Source organism: Hippoglossus stenolepis, chromosome 19 (assembly GCF_022539355.2).
Source record: "Hippoglossus stenolepis isolate QCI-W04-F060 chromosome 19, HSTE1.2, whole genome shotgun sequence".
NCBI lineage: Eukaryota > Metazoa > Chordata > Actinopteri > Pleuronectiformes > Pleuronectidae > Hippoglossus > Hippoglossus stenolepis.
In genome coordinates this window covers 4,542,135-4,560,168 of record NC_061501.1, presented here as the reverse complement: position 1 = coordinate 4,560,168, position 18,034 = coordinate 4,542,135, and the positions used below count along the sequence as shown (strand labels likewise).

At 43.7% G+C, this 18,034-nt stretch overlaps 1 protein-coding gene across 1 annotated transcript in view; it reads right to left on the bottom strand.

Annotated features, from left to right (window-relative positions):
- Window positions 1–5,936: 5,936 nt before the first annotated feature.
- The window catches only part of odad2 (outer dynein arm docking complex subunit 2), a 34,690-nt gene continuing 22,592 nt past the window's right edge, over window positions 5,937–18,034 (bottom strand). The window contains exons 18-21 of the mRNA XM_035141928.2: window positions 15,846–15,960; window positions 12,689–12,877; window positions 12,208–12,429; window positions 5,937–6,706 (exon numbers count right to left, since the gene is read on the bottom strand). Coding sequence (XP_034997819.2) covers window positions 6,551–6,706; window positions 12,208–12,429; window positions 12,689–12,877; window positions 15,846–15,960 — 682 coding nt within the window. The 3' untranslated portion in view covers window positions 5,937–6,550. The remainder of the gene's footprint in view (window positions 6,707–12,207; window positions 12,430–12,688; window positions 12,878–15,845; window positions 15,961–18,034) is intronic.

Here is an 18,034-nt window from a genome sequence, read left to right as displayed (position 1 = left end):
TATATGACACTGCAAGAAAATGTTTTGTCATAAAAATGTCCTGTTACATAACCAGAAGTGTGACACAGTCCTAAAGTGTGGCCATTCAGGACAGACGTAAAACTTTATGCATCTATACATGTTTCATACGCGCACTGAGACTTAAAAAGCCCAATACTTGTAATTAACATATATTACTAAAAGCCACAGCTGTCATGACCAATGAAGGTATTATTAATCTTCCTGAGACCTTTATGGAGACGTTAGTCCTGCAGCCTTGAAATGTGACCCAGACGCTGTGGTATTTACCCACTCATTTCTCTGTTTATTTATTGTCATGCCAGCTTGTTATTTACTCTTTATGGAAGGGGATGTCAGGATTCATTAGTGCCGTGAAAACTCTCCTAAAAATGTCCTTGAAAAGAAAGTCCACTGAGAAATACATGTGCATCACAGGACAGCACTTTAAGTAGCGAGAGAGTATAGAAATCTGAGATGTTGTGAGGAGTGGAACCACGGATGCAGAGAGGCAGGCCGCTGAGCAAACAGCGAGTGAGAGCAACACGCGTGGCTCGATCCAGCAGAGCTGCTGGTGTGAGCATGCTGTAATGATATAAAAGCTAATTTACAGACTGAGAACAGAGGAAGTGTTCTCGCCCTGGTCCCTCGGCTTCCAGAGAGCACTGCTCCGTGTTTGGACGGAGCTCTGAGAGGCCGTTGTGTACACGCATGTTTTTAATGGCAGCAGCGCAAGCAAACCACGCTGCTGCCACTGCTGTGCAACAGTTTGTCATTTTATATTAAAACTGGCCCTTAGACACTGAAGGGGACGAAAAGCCACTTCTAATATTTGGAAAGGACTTTTACTGTTCATTAGTTACTTTTATGAAATATTGCTGCAGGACGCCTGGGGAGATGTGGGATCTTTAAAAAGACTTCAAAAGGTTGGTTCCAACAACTGTGCTAGTATCACAACACACAGCTCACGCTCTGAGGGACGGCCTGACCGTAAAAATAAGCGATATATATTTATTACACCATCCACCCAAAATGTGGACAGACTAAGGTCACGTCTGCAGGAAGGATATTTCCACACGTCAGTCTTGTGTAATATGTAATAAAGTCTTCAAGTGTGGTTGCATCCATCAACCCAATCTATGGGAAATGTCTGCCTCAGTCTGGACAGGGTGAAGGTCAGGCCAATGGTGAGACATACCAGTTGACATGCAGGGGTGTGGCAGATGCCGGGGGCCCACATGTACCTCAAAACAGGGGCAACAACATCAGGGATATCCCTACACTATTTCAATCCCCTCCGTGAAGAAATGAGAAGCATGGGATCTTGAATGGTAAACAGAAAGGCCAGAGCCGGACGTAATTGCTGCCTCTGCCGAGGCGTGGAGGCAGAACCTCTAATTTCCTGTGAATAATGTCCCTGTGTCAGACGGCAAGCCAAAGAAAGTGGCAGTTTCTTTTCCCAGAGGGTTTGTGGCTCAACTAATACACTCAACTGTGGCTTTATGACCAATGGGCCCGAGGGCCAGGCTCCTGAAACCGACTTACTACTTCCTCTCGGCCCCTGCTCTGGGCTGTGCAAGGTTCAACATTTGGCACGGAGAGGAGAGTGAACCACTTTTTCTTTACTATTTTGACAGGGTTCCCAAGTTTTTGTTGTGTTCCCATTTCTGTAGGCATACAAAAAAGTGCTGTCTGAATTCAAATCTTAGCGTTTGTTTGAGCCACAGATCAACAGTTCATGGCTGTACAGGAGATGCGCCACTAAAGGCAAGGAAGAAGAAACCTGTCAGTAAGGAAACATGGATGTAAACATCGCAAAGTATTTAAAACTGCTTTTGTAAATGCTTTATTAGGAAGCCAGGCGGAGAAGGAGCCACACTCACTGTTTCCCCTCTGCTTTTAGTCTTCATGTTAAGCTAAGCTAACCACATCCTGACTCCAGCTCTCTACTTAACACACAGGCATGAGATTGATACAATCTTCCTACCGAAATGTTGGAAAGAAAACAAATTATCTAGTCCCCAAGAAGTTTAACTATTTCTTTAAGTTGTGAAAGTCGAACCAGAAGCCAAAATGAAGAGAAATTAGAGAGTTAAATATAAAAGTATAAAAAAGGAAAGTCTATAAGCAGCCGCACAAGAAGAAAACAATATGTTTCCTTCTTTATTTGTTCAACTGACTAAATGTTTTTCCTTTTTAACATTTATTCAGAATCAGTTTTGACATTGGGCATGCTGCAGAGGCCATAAAGAGTGCTGCTTGGAATTAAAGAGCCATTAATCATAGTGAATTTATTTGCTCTGAATAGTTTGGAGACAGTGGCTTCCTTCAGCTCCCCGTTCGTTTTTTTTGGAGGAAGTTGCTTCTCCGGAGTAATAAGTTCACCCGCATACTCTCCTCCTCTGTCCGTGCTCCTCTAGTGACCCCCGCGTGCAGCTGGTAGTGTTTAAACTTCAAAGAGTGACGAAGATTTTCGACCACATATTTTCAGTGTTTTGCTAATTTTTGATTTTAGCACGTGGCCAATAGTAATGATGAAAGTCCCATGAGATCTTGTGGCAGCGTCTGTGGTTAGTGCTGAGCATCCAAGCTAACTGGGACCAGGACAGTGGGATCAGAAGCAGATAGGCCGACAGACATGCAGAGGGGCGGCGGTGGAGGCTTTTACTGAAATGTGCTGTGCAACAGGCTGTCAACCCTGACATGGCCTGTTTATCATAAACAAGAACAGAAGACAAAGGGATCAGACGATCCCAGATCAGCAGCAGAGGGCTGCGTTCACTTACGACTGCTGTGTCTGAATCTGTAAAGAAAAAGACAGGATCCTCATCGGGGAATATCATTTCAAAACTGTTTTATAGTTGGTGTTGACTAAAAGCCATACGAGTGTTTGGCTCCCCAGATATTTCCAACTGGACAAATAAATACATTTTTGTTTTTACTGACAAAAATAATGAGCTTGTTTGACAAAGTAAAGTTTTTATTATTTATCATAAATACCCCTACAAAATGTGAAACCACTGTGAACAATCTGGGAGTAATGTGTAAAATCGCAATTAAAATTCATTCTTGTACATATCTGTGATGGAGACAGACACTGTTGTATTCCAAATAGCTTCTAATGACACCAGAGTGTGTTCATAATATCATGTGACATTTATACAGATTTGTGCAGATGCTCTGTGTTCCACGCTGGTGCGAACAGTAGGTTATTCTATTTTTCTAGATGGTGTGTTTTCTGAGTTTGGACGTGTTACAACTACCAATTTTTCAAACTGTATAAGAAGAGGTTGAGCAACCTAAACAGATGTGGGTCTTGTTTAGATATTGTGGTCACGTGTGGATTACTTAAGGAATGTTCCTGCAGAGAACGCAGCTTCACGCTGTCTCACACCGATCAACGTATGGGGCATTTGGCAAAAGAACAAACGGGAGAAAGACGCATTTATTTTTATCAACACGGTTTCTAAGTTAAGGAAAGGGAGCGAGAAGAAGGCTTCCTACAATGTTTGGACGAACCCTTGATGAGGTAATTGATGTAAATTAGGAGCTCAGGATGAAAACGGAAGCAAGGGGGCAAATAAATACACACTCATCAATCAAGACAAAACATTTTTATTTGAAACCTCAGACATATTTTGATACAGCAGGTTTGAAACGCTTGCGGTTCTGCACTTTTCTCATACATTTTATTTGAAACACATTCAGTGAGAGTAGAGCAAGATGGATGCTGATGTAAATATTGGGCTGTCACAGGCTGCCCCTTTGTACTGGTAGGGGACTGTACAAAAAATGTTTTTTGGGAGGGGGCAGAAAAGTAAGGAGCCTCCCTAGTGTCAGGTGGGAGAAAATAAAGTATACTGTGTCCACGCATTGCAAAACTCTGCCCACGGTTTTGTAATCTGTGCTCACAGATTTGTACACTGAGCGTCAAAGTCCTTCTCCAGGGAGGCCGGAGCATCCGCCTGGTAAATCCAGTTTTAGATTTGATATTCTAGTTTATTATTGATATAGATTTAATATTATATAGATTTGATATTGTATTGTATTCTGCAACAGACGTTTCAGTTTTCATTGTGTGAGGTCGAATTTAGTGTTTAGCTCACTTAGCGTTTTTAGTGAGCTCACTCAAACCCAACAGTTTCAGTTTGAGGCTAGCAGGGAAGCAGCTTAGCTTTCTTTTAGCCTAGACTTCTATTTAATCTTATGGTGCGAATGCTTCACAACAAAGTGTCAGACCATTTTGAGTTTCCAATTGTTTTGGTGGGTCCCATGCACATGCATCATGCCTCAGTAAACACGCCATACAGTGTTCAAAACATGTTGAAATTCTTTAACATGTTGAAATTCTTTAAATTGGGCTAGTCTGTCATAGCCCCCATTTCATCCATATACTATCGACCACATAAACCATGTGAAGTCACTGAGGCTCCATCCCATTTCTCCCCTTCTCCCTAGCCCTACCCCTTGTTTTCGAGGGTTATCTTGCCCCTTGATATGGATTTACAAGGGGTAGTGGTTGAAATCTTCCAATGCGAACTGGGACAGCCCTTCAAGAAGCCGTTAGGTCATAAGGAATCAGTAGTCGTCACGGGAACCCGACACATCGTCAGTAGTCGTCAATGAAAGCAGACGAGACAAAAAGTTTTGCCTGGGATGTCATTGTTATAAAATTGTTGATCTTAAATAAACCAATGCTATTATTTGCAGTTACTAAAGAGACAAACCTATAATATCCAAATAACATCTGTGCTAATACAGGTGAATCAAATTACCAGGTAAATGCTCAGGACATGTTTTCCTGCTTTCCCTCCATACTATGATAATAATGATATAGCACAATGACATTTGCCATTCATCCCATTGAAATTGAAAAGCTTGGATGCATAAATTGTGCATAAATCAGCAATAACGATGTAACATTAGCATGCTAGCTACCGAGACATCGGCAGGTGTAACGGTAGCGATTTCTTTTAGGGTTGTTGTGAAAAATATGACCATAATACATTCAAACAATATTAAACTAAGATATTACAATTATAGTAATTTTTAAATCCTTAATGGAGAAAATACTACATTTGTGTCTGTGCGAACACACAAAACGGAGGGGTAGGGCTAAGGGGTAGGAGCGTAGAAATGGAATTGAGCCTTAGTCTACACTTGCATGTGCACATACATGCATAGAATTGAACATAGCCATATTTATAACAAATGTGTCATGATCACCTGTTTTGTGAAAAGATTTGTCAATTAGCTATAAACATGCATGTAATACATGTATAACATGCATGTTTATAGCAAACAAAACAAACATAAGCCCTAGCTTTGCTTTTCATGACAACATAATTTAGAACAGGACTTCAGAACGGTCTCTGGATGTGAGGAATGGTTGGATTTCCTAGAGTTCCACGATGTCAAACGTCTTGTGACTGAGGCGAATGTGAGGAAAACCTTACTCGAAGTGGCTCATAGAGCCATAGTGCAGGATCCTGCCTGTATAGCTCATTGAAGCAGTGTGCTCAAAGGGCTGAATTTGCCACCAGGAGGTCTGAATGAAGTGCTGGCCAGTCTCACTCCTTCACCCAGGAAGGTTATAGCCATGCTACAATATTAGACCCACAGCAAGAGAGAAAATCAGACTGTTATGTTTCTGGTATGTCAAATAACCTTAATCAATTACAGTGATATCAAAGAATTCACTACAGTTCCGAATTAACTTCTTGGGGAAATCAGCAACGAACTAAAGATAGTACATTACAGAGAGAGAGTACATTTACAAGAAGACCCCAGTCCCACACTTGAAGCTGCGTGCTGGAAGTCCCAAACAACTATGGGTCATAGCCGGAGTCTGGGGAAGAATTCAGCAATGTCCTTGAGTGTTTAGCTGAGGTAACGTAAGGTCACCGTGATCAGTAGTATAGTATAAAATATTCAATCAATCAATCAGTCAAACTTTATTTATATAGCACCTTTTGAAACAAATCAATTGCAGTTCAAAGTGCTTTACAAGCGATTGACAAAATGTTAAGAGAAAGGATCGAGCTCAGAGACCGATGCACTCATGCATTGAAAAAGATGAAGTAAATGATAAAACGAGTAGAAAAGTAGAGAATAGTAAAAAATACAAATAATAATTGATAACAAATAAAATTGAAATTTTAAAAAGCGAGAACATTATAGAGCATGACATGAAAGCCAGACTGAAAGGGTGTTAAAATCATTACGAAAATGAACAGGCAACCAGTGTAGGGACAGAGAGCGATATCGTCCTTATCATCCACCCACTTTCCCTTTAAGTTCCGGGACTATCTGTATAGTTTGACGACTCAGTACCACCCCCACCTAGTTTTCGGCCAGGAAAAACCCTGGGATGCAGGAAATTTGCAACATTTGGTATGTTTACGATTATTTTGGCGAATGCTGATTCCGCTCCTAATGTGTGGAATTGAGTTGAGCTGTTGAAATGTTTTTCTAAGTCAGGGGGAGGGCCCAAAAGCAAATATTAATAACCCCGGGGGGGGGGTGCACTATTTTAACAAGTCAAACATAAAGCTCAGAGCCTCTTCCCACAACTTTTTGCAGTCCCAACTGAAAATTTCTTGGGTGCTGTGATCTTCCCTGCCAGAGCCTGAAGTCGGATGTTGCGCACACAGCCAGCAGCTGCATCCTGGAGTTTCTCGTCATCAGAGCCCATGATGAGGATGAGGGGCTGCGGGAGAAATAGACAAAGGTCACAGTCGGCAGGAGGAACAGATTCCAACTAAATTATTATTTTCCAACAGTGGACAAACACAACTTTGGGAAAAACATCCAGGGCCTGAATGAGTAGGCTACTGTACAGCCGCGTCAGCTTCAGCCACTGCACGCCACCACTGGTGATGGCTGCAAAGATATACAGTGGCTGTGCGGTGACAGTTTCAAGCTGCGCAGTCACGTGCCCCCTCTGTGTGCGCGCATGTGTGTGTGTCCTACTTCCCAACCATGCCTCAGCAAAGGGGTTACAGCTGCGAGCACACATGCTTCTGTAAGTTTGTTCAGATGAAAGGCATGCAGGGCGAGCTCAACATTAAAAACCTGAGCATGAACCACACCACTCGACAGCCTTTCCGCTGCTCCAAAGGTCAGATTGTATCCGTCTATTAGTGGCTTGTGTAATGGATCTCGTTAGATCTTATTGCAGAACAGGGCCTTTTGCTTTCCAGAAATCTCAAGCTCTGGAAGTTTATTTTTTGGTTACATAAAATTGAACATTAAAAAAAGATTTTCTATCGTTCAAAGAGCCGCGAATTATGTAAAACCGAGCGAAAAAAGGGAACACGCTGGATAAATGGAATTACTGCTGAGTGGCATGTGTTTTTATAAAGTGAGCTTTTTTCCCCCCCTGTTTTATCTGCAGCAAAATCACTACGTTATGTTTGTGGGCGGTTTAAGGGGCTGAATCAAAATAAAACTAAATGCAAGCATAAATACCCTGGTGCAAGGGACGAATCTAAATTTGTTCAATGTGTGCCGTGTGGTAAAATCACAATGGTGCGCCACTGAGGTTTCCCAAGCCACACTTTCAATTATTTAGGGTAGTCTTGTTTACATCCATAATGAAGCAACAGCAACATCACATCCTTCAGCTAAGCACATAAGGGCTCCCCGCTCCTACACATAATGAAGCCTTGATAAATACAGTTACCGCCGAGACGTCTGAGGCACTTTTAAGCCCCCGTATGTGTATAAGGGCCTTGTTCCCCGCTGAATGAGAGGGGATTTTGAGAAAGATCTCCTTAATGATGAGCATGCTGCAGCAGGCTTACATGTGGTGTTGGAACACCATCTGGATGGTTTCCCTGGTTTCACTGCAGCAATGCCACATCGCTGTTGATCCTGCTGAGCAACCCAAATGACAATATCTACACCGTCGCCGTCAAAAGGATTCAGTGACTAAGCCTCTTCAAAACTTACATCCATCTGCTAATTTAGATTTAGTTTACGGCAGCAGATTGACTCCGACAACTTCTTGTGATTCTCCATTTTCTAAACGTCTGTCCTGTCTCATTATTCAAAACTGTCATCCTGCTCAGCACAGGCCCCACATATCAACATAGGAAGTGATGAGATTCCTTTGTCTGTTTCACACAAATGAAATGTCACTGTCGATAAGATTCGACATCATCCACATTTCCCCAGCGTCTGTCCAGCTGATCAGCACTCAAAGCAAACCCGAGTCTGCCTCTGTCTCAGGTTATCACTGCGATCGTAATGCATGTCTGCGCTGAGGTTGACCCCGACCCCTCTCCGTGTTACATGCAAACTTAAAACGTCGCCCTGCACATTTGTGTGGTTAGCAAACAGCCGGGGAGAGGACATTCCCAGGGTTTTCAGCACAAAGATAAACAGTGAAAGGAAAACAGATGAAAGACGAGGTGAGCCGGCTTGTGCATGGGCACGGAATCTCTGTGAAGCTACACTATAAGTCCAGTCAAAAACTGAGAAAATAATATCCTTCCTGCTGATTACAATCACATCATTTTGTGGGGGAAAAGGCACGCAGCAGTGCAAGATGTTAGCTCCTCTCAATGCACCAGTGTGGAGGAGGCTATATGAAGCGTTCGCCCTCAGGTTTTATATGGTTTTTAAATAGCATCCAAAACACCTCCAAAAGCAAACTCACATCCACAGGCTGCAGGATACATGCAGCTCGCTAGACAAGTCTCTTTTGTGAAAAGAGAGGATGCCTGAGAAGTGCCAGAGGCAGCATTTTTGCCAACCTCATAGCATGTTATTCAGACGTCGCCAAATAAGGTCTCCCGAAGCGCACAGCTAGGCTAAGATAAGCGTGTCTTTCTATGCTAGCTTTTTTTCAAGGCTGCTCTTTCCCTCCCAGCTGGGAGCTCGAAGAATATAATACGCCGCTTGTTGGATATTCCCTGACTGTGGTAACATGAACACTTGCCCCACGATTGAAAACTGGATCGTGAGTTTTTGAGGTTTCTGCACTTCAGAGAGCTCCAGAGAGTACTGACCTCCAAGAAGGGAGACGGGGAGCAAGCCCCCCTCCCTCCCCAGCCAATGGGGGAGAGGGAGGAAGAGCGGGCGTGGAGTCTGGGAGGGCTGCACATTATTGTTGCATGTGTACACCCACACACACACACACGCACACATGCACACACATCTTATTGCACATGGAGGTGTCATGGTGTTAAGTGCGCTCTGTTGGACCGCTTCTGCTCGCAGGAGTTCAAGCTGAAATTCCCCAGTGCCGGGTCTGACAGCCTTTATGGCTCCACCACCCCGTCCCCCCCCCCCTAATCCCAGAGTTCCCATGTTCAAGACTTCACTGTGGAGGCAAACAGCACAAACAGACAGCAGTGTTTAGCTGGGCCGAGGGGAAGTTGGCGAGGGAAGTCAAGGTAAACAACATTCCCTGCAGCCTCCAGTGAGCGAGAGACTTGCTGCTTTTTCTGTGTCTCTTAAGAGGAAGAGGAAAAGAAGGGAAGGCAGTTCAGTCTGAACCCTGAGCCTGTTCGACCTGAGGAATATGGCTCGGTATTTCTGGTCAGGGCGCGAGGGAGAGAGGCTTAAGTTAAGGGCTCTAAAACATTACAGTCCAGGGATCTCAATAACACGTTAGTTATAGCGGAACAACGCACAACGGCTGTATCATCTGCTCACCACACACAACATGAGGTCATGTTACGCACAAACCTTCAGATTTAAACCTATGATGTTCTGCTTGGTTTTTATTCCCTCCCTTTACGTTTTGTGTAATTCATGCCCCCCGCGGTGTCGCTGCACTTTCGCTGCTGCAATCTGAGCGTTTAAGAGAGAAAGACATTAAAACAAACACCGATCGTGCTGCAGCAGACGTGTGCTCGTGGCAACAAAGGCAGCAAACATTTTTTCCTCTTTGAGATTAGTTAAAGCCCAAAATACATACCAGGGCCTGGCAAAAGCCACGCTCTGGAATACCCTCAGTTGAAAATTACCAATAATTACCATTCGTATTTTGCAATTTTCATCAATTTACTTCACAAAGCTTTTCTTATGAAAGAGCTTAAATACAAATAGCTGGCGGAAAGCTGTCTACAAGGATTTATGGTTTCAGCAAACAATCCCCAGTCCTTTGGAAGCAATGTAAAGCACAATGGGAAGGAATGTTGATTTTGTACGTGACACAAAATGAAGCACATCCGTATAAAACTGCGAGAGTGAACGTCAAATTAAATGGCCGGGACGATTAATCTCTAAGCTTAAAAATTCTCTTATCCCCGGTATGCATTTCCTGTTAGAGCGAGCAAGTGAGTCCCTTTTCTTGAACAAGGCCTGATATGATCCAAAACATTCCACAGAAGGCTTTATCCAAAAACATGAACTTAAACTGTTTTTTTTAATAGGTTTTTGAAAGTAGACATAAAAATAAAACAAATATTGGTCCTTTTCAATTCCTGATGCACGGGACTGGGTCAGACACCATTATGTGGGCTAAAGCAACTTTAGAGTAAGAGAGACCCTTGCTCATTCGTAATCATATACTACATGTGGCCGAGCATGTTTTGAGAGTTTCTCAACGGCACCTCAAAAAAAACTCTTTGAAATATGGTTGTAATAATACAAGGAGCGGTCCAAAACTTTGCAGAGGGTCATAAATAAGACACAGGGCCCGGTATCAATACTCGATAAACGTCCAACCCATTCAGAACTATTGGACATTGTTCTAACACATTCTCCCCACCAGCTGCTTGTATATCATGTAGCTGAGCACTGTAGTGCACACAAATTGGTGGAGAAAAGGCAGCTCCCACACTGTAATGCTTCCTCCGGGGTCAGGCAGGTAAGTATATCAGCCTCCCTGTCCAGACTGACTGAGACTCAGACCAGACTGAACAATGAGGCTGCCTGTGTTGTTTCCATGTCTGAGATTACGAACAAATGCAACGCTGGTGCAGTTACGTGGCCTTTGGTGATTAAGCTCTTTAAAAGTCTAAAAATACATTATGGAGTAGTGTTGCAACCCTTAACTGGTACATTAATAAGGGCAAACACAGACAGATTAAAAAGGGTGGTATGTCTTGCATTTGCACGCACACACACGCACACGCACACACACACACACACACACTAAGAAACACTAAGAGTTGTCAAGTTTTTTGGTTCTAACTACAAAAAGTAGAAGTAGTACAATTATCTAAATGACTTCTGCAAATTGGACATAACTCTTTCATAACTCTTTTGGAACACCCAATGTTCAGTCCAGCTATAGCAAGTGTTGAACCACATTCACTGTAGCAAGAGATCAAGCTAAAGTATGCCATTTTACGAACATGGGAAAAAAATATCTGGCTGCAATAGCATAACCACTTCATAATTTATACTGCAGTTGTTATTTAGAGGGAAAAAAACATTTAAAGTCACAGTGGCCGCAAAAAGATTTCTCATGAGAAAATCTCTCTATGTGAAACATGATTGAATTAAGGAGTGATAGCAATGTTTTCCCAAAATTCTGAAATATGGGTACAGGACCATCTGTGACAAGACATCAATTGCAGCCCAATCTGAACATAACATCTCTTCATCACTGTCAGAGACAAACATAAACAGTCTCTTGAGCGGAGCGTGGAAACAGCGCGAGAGGCGAAAAAAACGTGCAGCAAAACGAGACTTGTTTCTCTTTGGAAGAGTGCTGCACAACCGCCATGATAAAGAAAGCTGGCGGATGTAGAAGAGAAAAAACTTGACCAGCTCTTACCCTGCTCCCTAGCCTGAGCCATATCGTTGTTGCATTCTACCCTGATGTCCAGGAACAGCCCTTAGCAACAGTTACCCCCAGTTACAGCCCTTTGACTTGTGCTGTGATGGCATCTAGGGTCTACCGGAGAAAAGGCACTTTGCACACACTGAGCTGTTTGCTTTTCTGAATTCCCATGACAGCTAGAAAGTGGAGTCATGTTTCCGCCACCGAATAAAACCCACTTTGTTTCTGCTCCATCGGTCAAAGGCTCTGAATACAGTCACAGCTTTTCAAAGTTAATTACTCAGAGCTTTTCACACATCACTAAAACAGCAGCAGTGGGAGGCCGAAGCACATTCTCCTCAATGTGTTTATGCCAGATTTAGTCTCAAAGCAACAAATAACTAGATAAATAAGTAATGGTGTTAATCATCTACAGAGAAAAAGATGTGAGGATTCAGAAATCCAGCTACAATAGTTCTGCAACTCACCTTGACCACTCCCTTCTCATTCATGGTGATACAGTTATTGGGGTCTTTGGACAGCTGATACAAGGCCATGGTTGTGTGATAGTGGACTGTGCTGTCGTGGGATTTGAGGTAGTCTACCAAGGGGGCCACGACACCAGCTTCACCGAAGGATGCCTTGTTGCCGTCCCACATACAGCAGTGGCCGATGGCCTCGGCGAGGTGCAGACAGAGTCTGTCATCAGTCTGTGGAGAAGAGAACAAGATGCTATTGGTCCTTTGTGAATAGTCGCAGTCTTTACAATGCAGAGAACAACAAGCTCTGCAAGAGAGTCTTGGCAATATCTACAAATGTTCTTCTCATTAGTTGGATTTATTCTCCATTGAGTAGGAAAACACCAACTAAAATCCACTGTAAAGACAGTTATTTGTACATTTACAATCACTGCAGTGTTCTTGAATAGTAAAACCTTGTTGTTTGTCTCCAGCGGTGAGCAGTACTTACTGTGTTAGTCAACTTGGCCAGCAGCGGGACAACGTCGTGATCAGTGAGGACTGCCAGATTCTCCTTGTTTTTGGCTATTTTGGAGATGGCGGCGCAAATGCTTGCCAGGACTTCGTTGTTTGTTGACTTCAGCAAATTAACAATCAGTTCCAATCCACCGACAAGAGAGCGCACAATTTCCCCTGCATCCTATAGTGAAAGAGTTTGTTATTAGTTGGTTCTCTAAAATGAACAAGAAGGGAGTTAATGGATGGGGAAAGAGGGGAGGCAAGCAGGGACATTTAAGCAAGGCAGACAAAACAAAGAATACTACATAAGGACAAACAAAGTATTTTCGTCAGTTCAGGCATCACAATCATGGTCCCATCAGTGCAAACCAAACTGGAAGGACTATCTTTGTCTGTGCTTTCAAAATAAAAACACCCTCTTCTACGGTACTTCTGTGTTTTGCATGAGCAAGCAATAAATCTGACACTGTTGTAAACCTCTCCTCTCACCCTAGAATGTCAAAATGAAGACGAAACATAGAATTTAGAGCTCAGAAGTAACATTTAAACCTTTCGCCTTGGGCTAACACAGTGTAGACTCAATACTTCATGGTTTGAATTCACGGCACCAGCTGGTACCACAGGCCTCTGAGCCACTTATGGGGCAATGCGTACCAAACCAAGAGGCTGGTAGGGAGTGCTGAGGAACCCACAGCGGAAGAGCGGGCAGAGACACTGGCACATCAGGCCGCTGTTTAAAATCACAACTCACCGTATTGCTGGCCACAGAAGAACAGATCAAGGTGGCGGAGTCTGTAATGTTCAGTGCTTTGAAAATAGAACCGAATTTTTCCCAAAAAGCTTACAATTATGGATCCCTGGATGCAAATCACAAAGCATGCTTAATTTGAGTCCATTTCAAATCTACGTGTCCGGAACTGATGTATGTCACAGAACCATCGAGTACAGTAATCACAGAATTCATTATGTGCACTGTATAGTAATTCATCAAATTCAGCAGTTAGCTGATTTATAGTTGGAGTATTCAATTTGGGTAGATGGGTGATGTACTGCTGTGTTCTCCTCTCTAATACAGAGCTCACAGCTAAGATCAGGTCAGGGTGCGTTGCAAGGAGCCTGTGATGCTCTGCCAGAGGATGAGCAACGTGTGCAGTGCAAGGCAGGGAGGGCTGTGCCGGGGCCAGGAGCTGACCCCCCGACACACAGGAAGCCCTTCCTCAGGAATACTGATGATGCCTGGCCGGGAGTCCCTGCGACAGAGGAAGCTCTCTCAAGCCACCAGCTGCGATAGACTAGCCAGATCTCTTTCATGGCCTGGACGGGCCCCCACATCTGAAAACTGCAGCATTATGAGGCTGCACACGGAAAGGCCTTTCTCACTATTCTCTCTCTCCCCCGTCCTCTTGCCCAGGATGAAATGAAATAGAAAACACATTATCTGCTGTGCGTGATTTCAGGCTGAGGGGAGCAAGCCAAGCTCAGAATGGTAGAAGCATGCCCTGACCCTTTCTCTGGAGCAATCAGGCTTCTGTGACATACATGGCTGCTATGTATAGGAAAAATAAATCAAGCATCTCACTGTGCCTCTGCATCCAGGTGAATTAATGATACACCCCATTACTTGCGCCTATACTTCCTTGATTGGAGAACAAAGATAATTGAATGATTCACTACTAAGTCTACGTGTATGGTACTGAGTGAGTTTAGGTTGTGGACCTGTGGGCATAGGGCACAGTGTCTGTCTGTGGAGAGGCAGCCTCACGGTATGGAGCATCCACCAGATGCATATATACCACCGCTCTTTCATAAATCCACTATGGAACTGCTAACTCAAAGCACATGGGGTTTTTATCTAAATAACGACTGCACCCAAGCAGCTGTATCAGGTTCCTCAACTCGATGGGTAAAGAGCACTATTTAGCTCTTGTCTTTGCCCCAACTCTCCGGAAAAAAATCACCCAAAGAGCATGTTCATGAATTTCCCACAAAATTGGTGTGCTGACGTCCAGACAAACATTGTCAAACTTTGTTAGAGCTCAATAGTGGGTCCGCAGTCCCCCCTGCTCCCTCCATGTGGTTGCCATGCATCACTTTTGCTACACTTCTGGGCCAGAGAAATTCCAGCCAGCAAAAGGGCTTCACCCCCAAGACACCTGCCCGGGCTCAATATATGTTTAAACTTAACCAGATTGTCCCACTGACAAGCTGTTTACCTTAATCACAGCGATAATCTAATAGAACAACATTACGTGTGTGGTTGGAAGCCATACAAGTGCCGAGGAGATCAAAGAGCTGCCGATGTGTAACTGAAATTAGAGTTGGTTGACAACAGAGCTTCGATTAAAAGGCTAAAGGTCTGTGATGATGGCATACCCAAGCTCAAATCTTTTTTAAAAGAGCCCTCCACTGAGTTAGAATTGCACCTATAATAATGTCAGACGCAGAATGGACATTTAAAAAAAATATATATATGTTTTTCCACATATCCTTCTCCACTGTCAAAGCCTCATAATGTAACTCGATTGCCAGCAGTTCGGTGGGTGAGCGAATTTAGCCTCGAGCTTTAAGCAGCGGGCTACGGAGCAATTCTGCCAACTGTGTATCAAAATATTTGAGTTGATGAGGTAAGCAGAATTCAAAGGTATGTTGTGAATTCTTTTGGAAGCCATTTGTGCACTGTTTTCAATAGAGAGTTGGGTTTACAGAAACCACCAGCTACCCTGTGCTCTATGCGTGGATCGTATGCCTCCGTAACTATTAGCACGTTGAGGGAAGATTTTCAGCTGGGAAATCAGAAGCCATGTCACAGGATATTACTCAGTCTCCCTGCGTTCTTCCCAATTCACCAATCCCTGTGTGCCAAGGAGTCCTCTCTGCTTCGTATTAGCCCAAGGTTCATGTAAGCCTCCGCTGATACAGCTCTACCCCTGCTAACTTCCAAGCAGCAGCAGCGGCGGCAGCATATGAGCTTGTTTAGTGAGTGTGGGATAACCCTTCACTCTGAAACAGCACAAACTCTGCAGAAGTCTTTGATTTACAGGCAACATATGTGCACATTGTGTGCTTCACGTGTGCAGACATAGACAAGAAGAAGAGGACAAATCTGTTGTCGACGAAGGAAAAAGATATTGTGCCTCACTGTACTGTACCTTGGCATTCTCAATGCATGGACAAAGGGCCCACGCAGCGCTGGCCTGAACATCTGTACTGGAGTTTTTCAGTAAGGACCACACAAAGCGGACCCCGTCAAGCTGGCTAATGACTCTGCAGAGACGGAGAAACAGTGTGAGAGAGAAAGGGATTAACCAACAGAGGATAAGCAAAACAAAAAAAGTTTTTTTAGGATAAGAGCTAAATTAAATCAATTAAGACTGATTCATGCTTGAAACTTCTGTGCACAACTAAGAACACCGAGCTCCTGCTGCATCAAGCCTTCACACAACTACAGCCAAGCAGGATCAAAGCGTCGATCGATTTCAGCATTGGCTTTCATCACAAACTCGCCTTCGGTCCTGCTCATTTCCTCTCCAGGCCCAGAACCCACCCACTGTCTGCTTGCTAGGATCACTCTCCATGGAAAGCTTGGCTATGCTATGGACGGAGGTTAACTCGCTCAAACCTGTGTATAGTGCTTCATACATGCATCTATAAATAGATTGTGAGACAACCTTACACTTTATGTTGGTGGCTTGTTTTTCAAGCCGAGCCAAAAAGAGGACCTCTTTCCAAATCAAACAGAGCCAGAGACAGGCCGCTCTGTATTTCATAGGGTTTGAGCGAAGTTTACTTAAGCATGAGCTATATTTCTTGTCATATACATGACTGTAGTCTGGGGTCTGGGAACCCGAAGAATTACGCCACAGTGCACCCGTTGTCTGGTATAAATAACATGTAACGTGTTCCCCATGTGTGCTTCCACCAACAAGGCCGACATTGAATGCTGTCATAATTACTTAAACACTCCCTAATCACAGTATCTCCGTGACTGGCAACGAGCGAACACTCATCAGGGACGTCCCCTTCACCATCTGTCTTCCGTTTGCACATAAATCAGTCTAGAGGGATCATAACATCAGATCCAGTCGGCGGGGCCCCTTAAATCCGGACCAAAAACAAAAGTGAAGCGTCATATCATCCGCCAAAACAGCTCTGTCTTAGCATGAAGCAGGTATGAAACAGATTAGCAATGAAGCGGCATCTGACAGTGATGGATTAGAGGAGGGGACCACAAACCCTGGAGGCATTAAACGACGTGTGTTCACTCTTGTAGCTACACGGGATTTACTGGAGGAAGCGCTACGTCATTAAGCACACACTGCGTACTGGTTGAGAATTTAATGGAAAGCCTGAAAGTGATCGATGCTTTTTTTGGGCTTTGACTGGTCACGGACGGCCTGAGTCACAATTATGATGAGAGAATGATTGCAGTGATCACCAGAAGTTTTGGATGGTAAAAATAAAGTGAAATTAACACTAGCTGACTGTGTGGTATCATGCATACGTCTTCATAATATTTGTTAGCTCGCCGTACACTCTCTAATCTCTGGGGATCTCCAGAGAAACTGCTACAGCCATGCTGGGTCGGAGCACGGAATAATCAAATGTGAGCTTTGTTGATTGCTCAGCTCATGACTGTACACACACATTCCCCATAATAAGCCATCACCACAAAACATACAAAAATCTGCCATCGAAATAAGACCTCTCTGTTTACAGCCACGTGTTAAGCCTGAAAGTTTACAAGGTCTGGCCTAAATATATATATGCCGTGAGAAAATATGGAGAACATGATGAACCTATGCAAAACACGTCTCCTCTTGTGTGAAGTTTACCACAGTTGGTGGCTTTCATTTGACATGCTTCACTTTTTAATGAACCCTTGGTTTTCGCCTCCCAACAAATGTAACAGGCTCGTATTATAGCATTAACAGCTAACGAACAATGTGCGTTCAGACATGAGGTTGTATTTGTGTCCAGTGCTAATTAAGAAGGGTCTTGTATTTCATAACAGCCTTGTAAAACCAATAGGCGCAGATGAAAGACAATGCTGTGCAGTATTGAGGGTGAGGTTAAATGAGCACAGAACAAAGACTTTGCTGGACTGTGGTTCGCGGTGGTTTCCCAGCAATGTAGTCTTGGACAGGGCGGGGCCTTAGGTATGTTCGTCTGACCAGCTCAAGTCTTGACAGTGACCGCAGAGCTATAGTAAAACACTGGGAATTAAACCACAACCGTATTTAACACAGCAGGTACAATAAACAAAGCTTTTAAAATCTGTCATTAGGCTGGGGATGAAGGAGAAGCCTACCTGCGTAATAACAAATTAAATGTCTTCAAG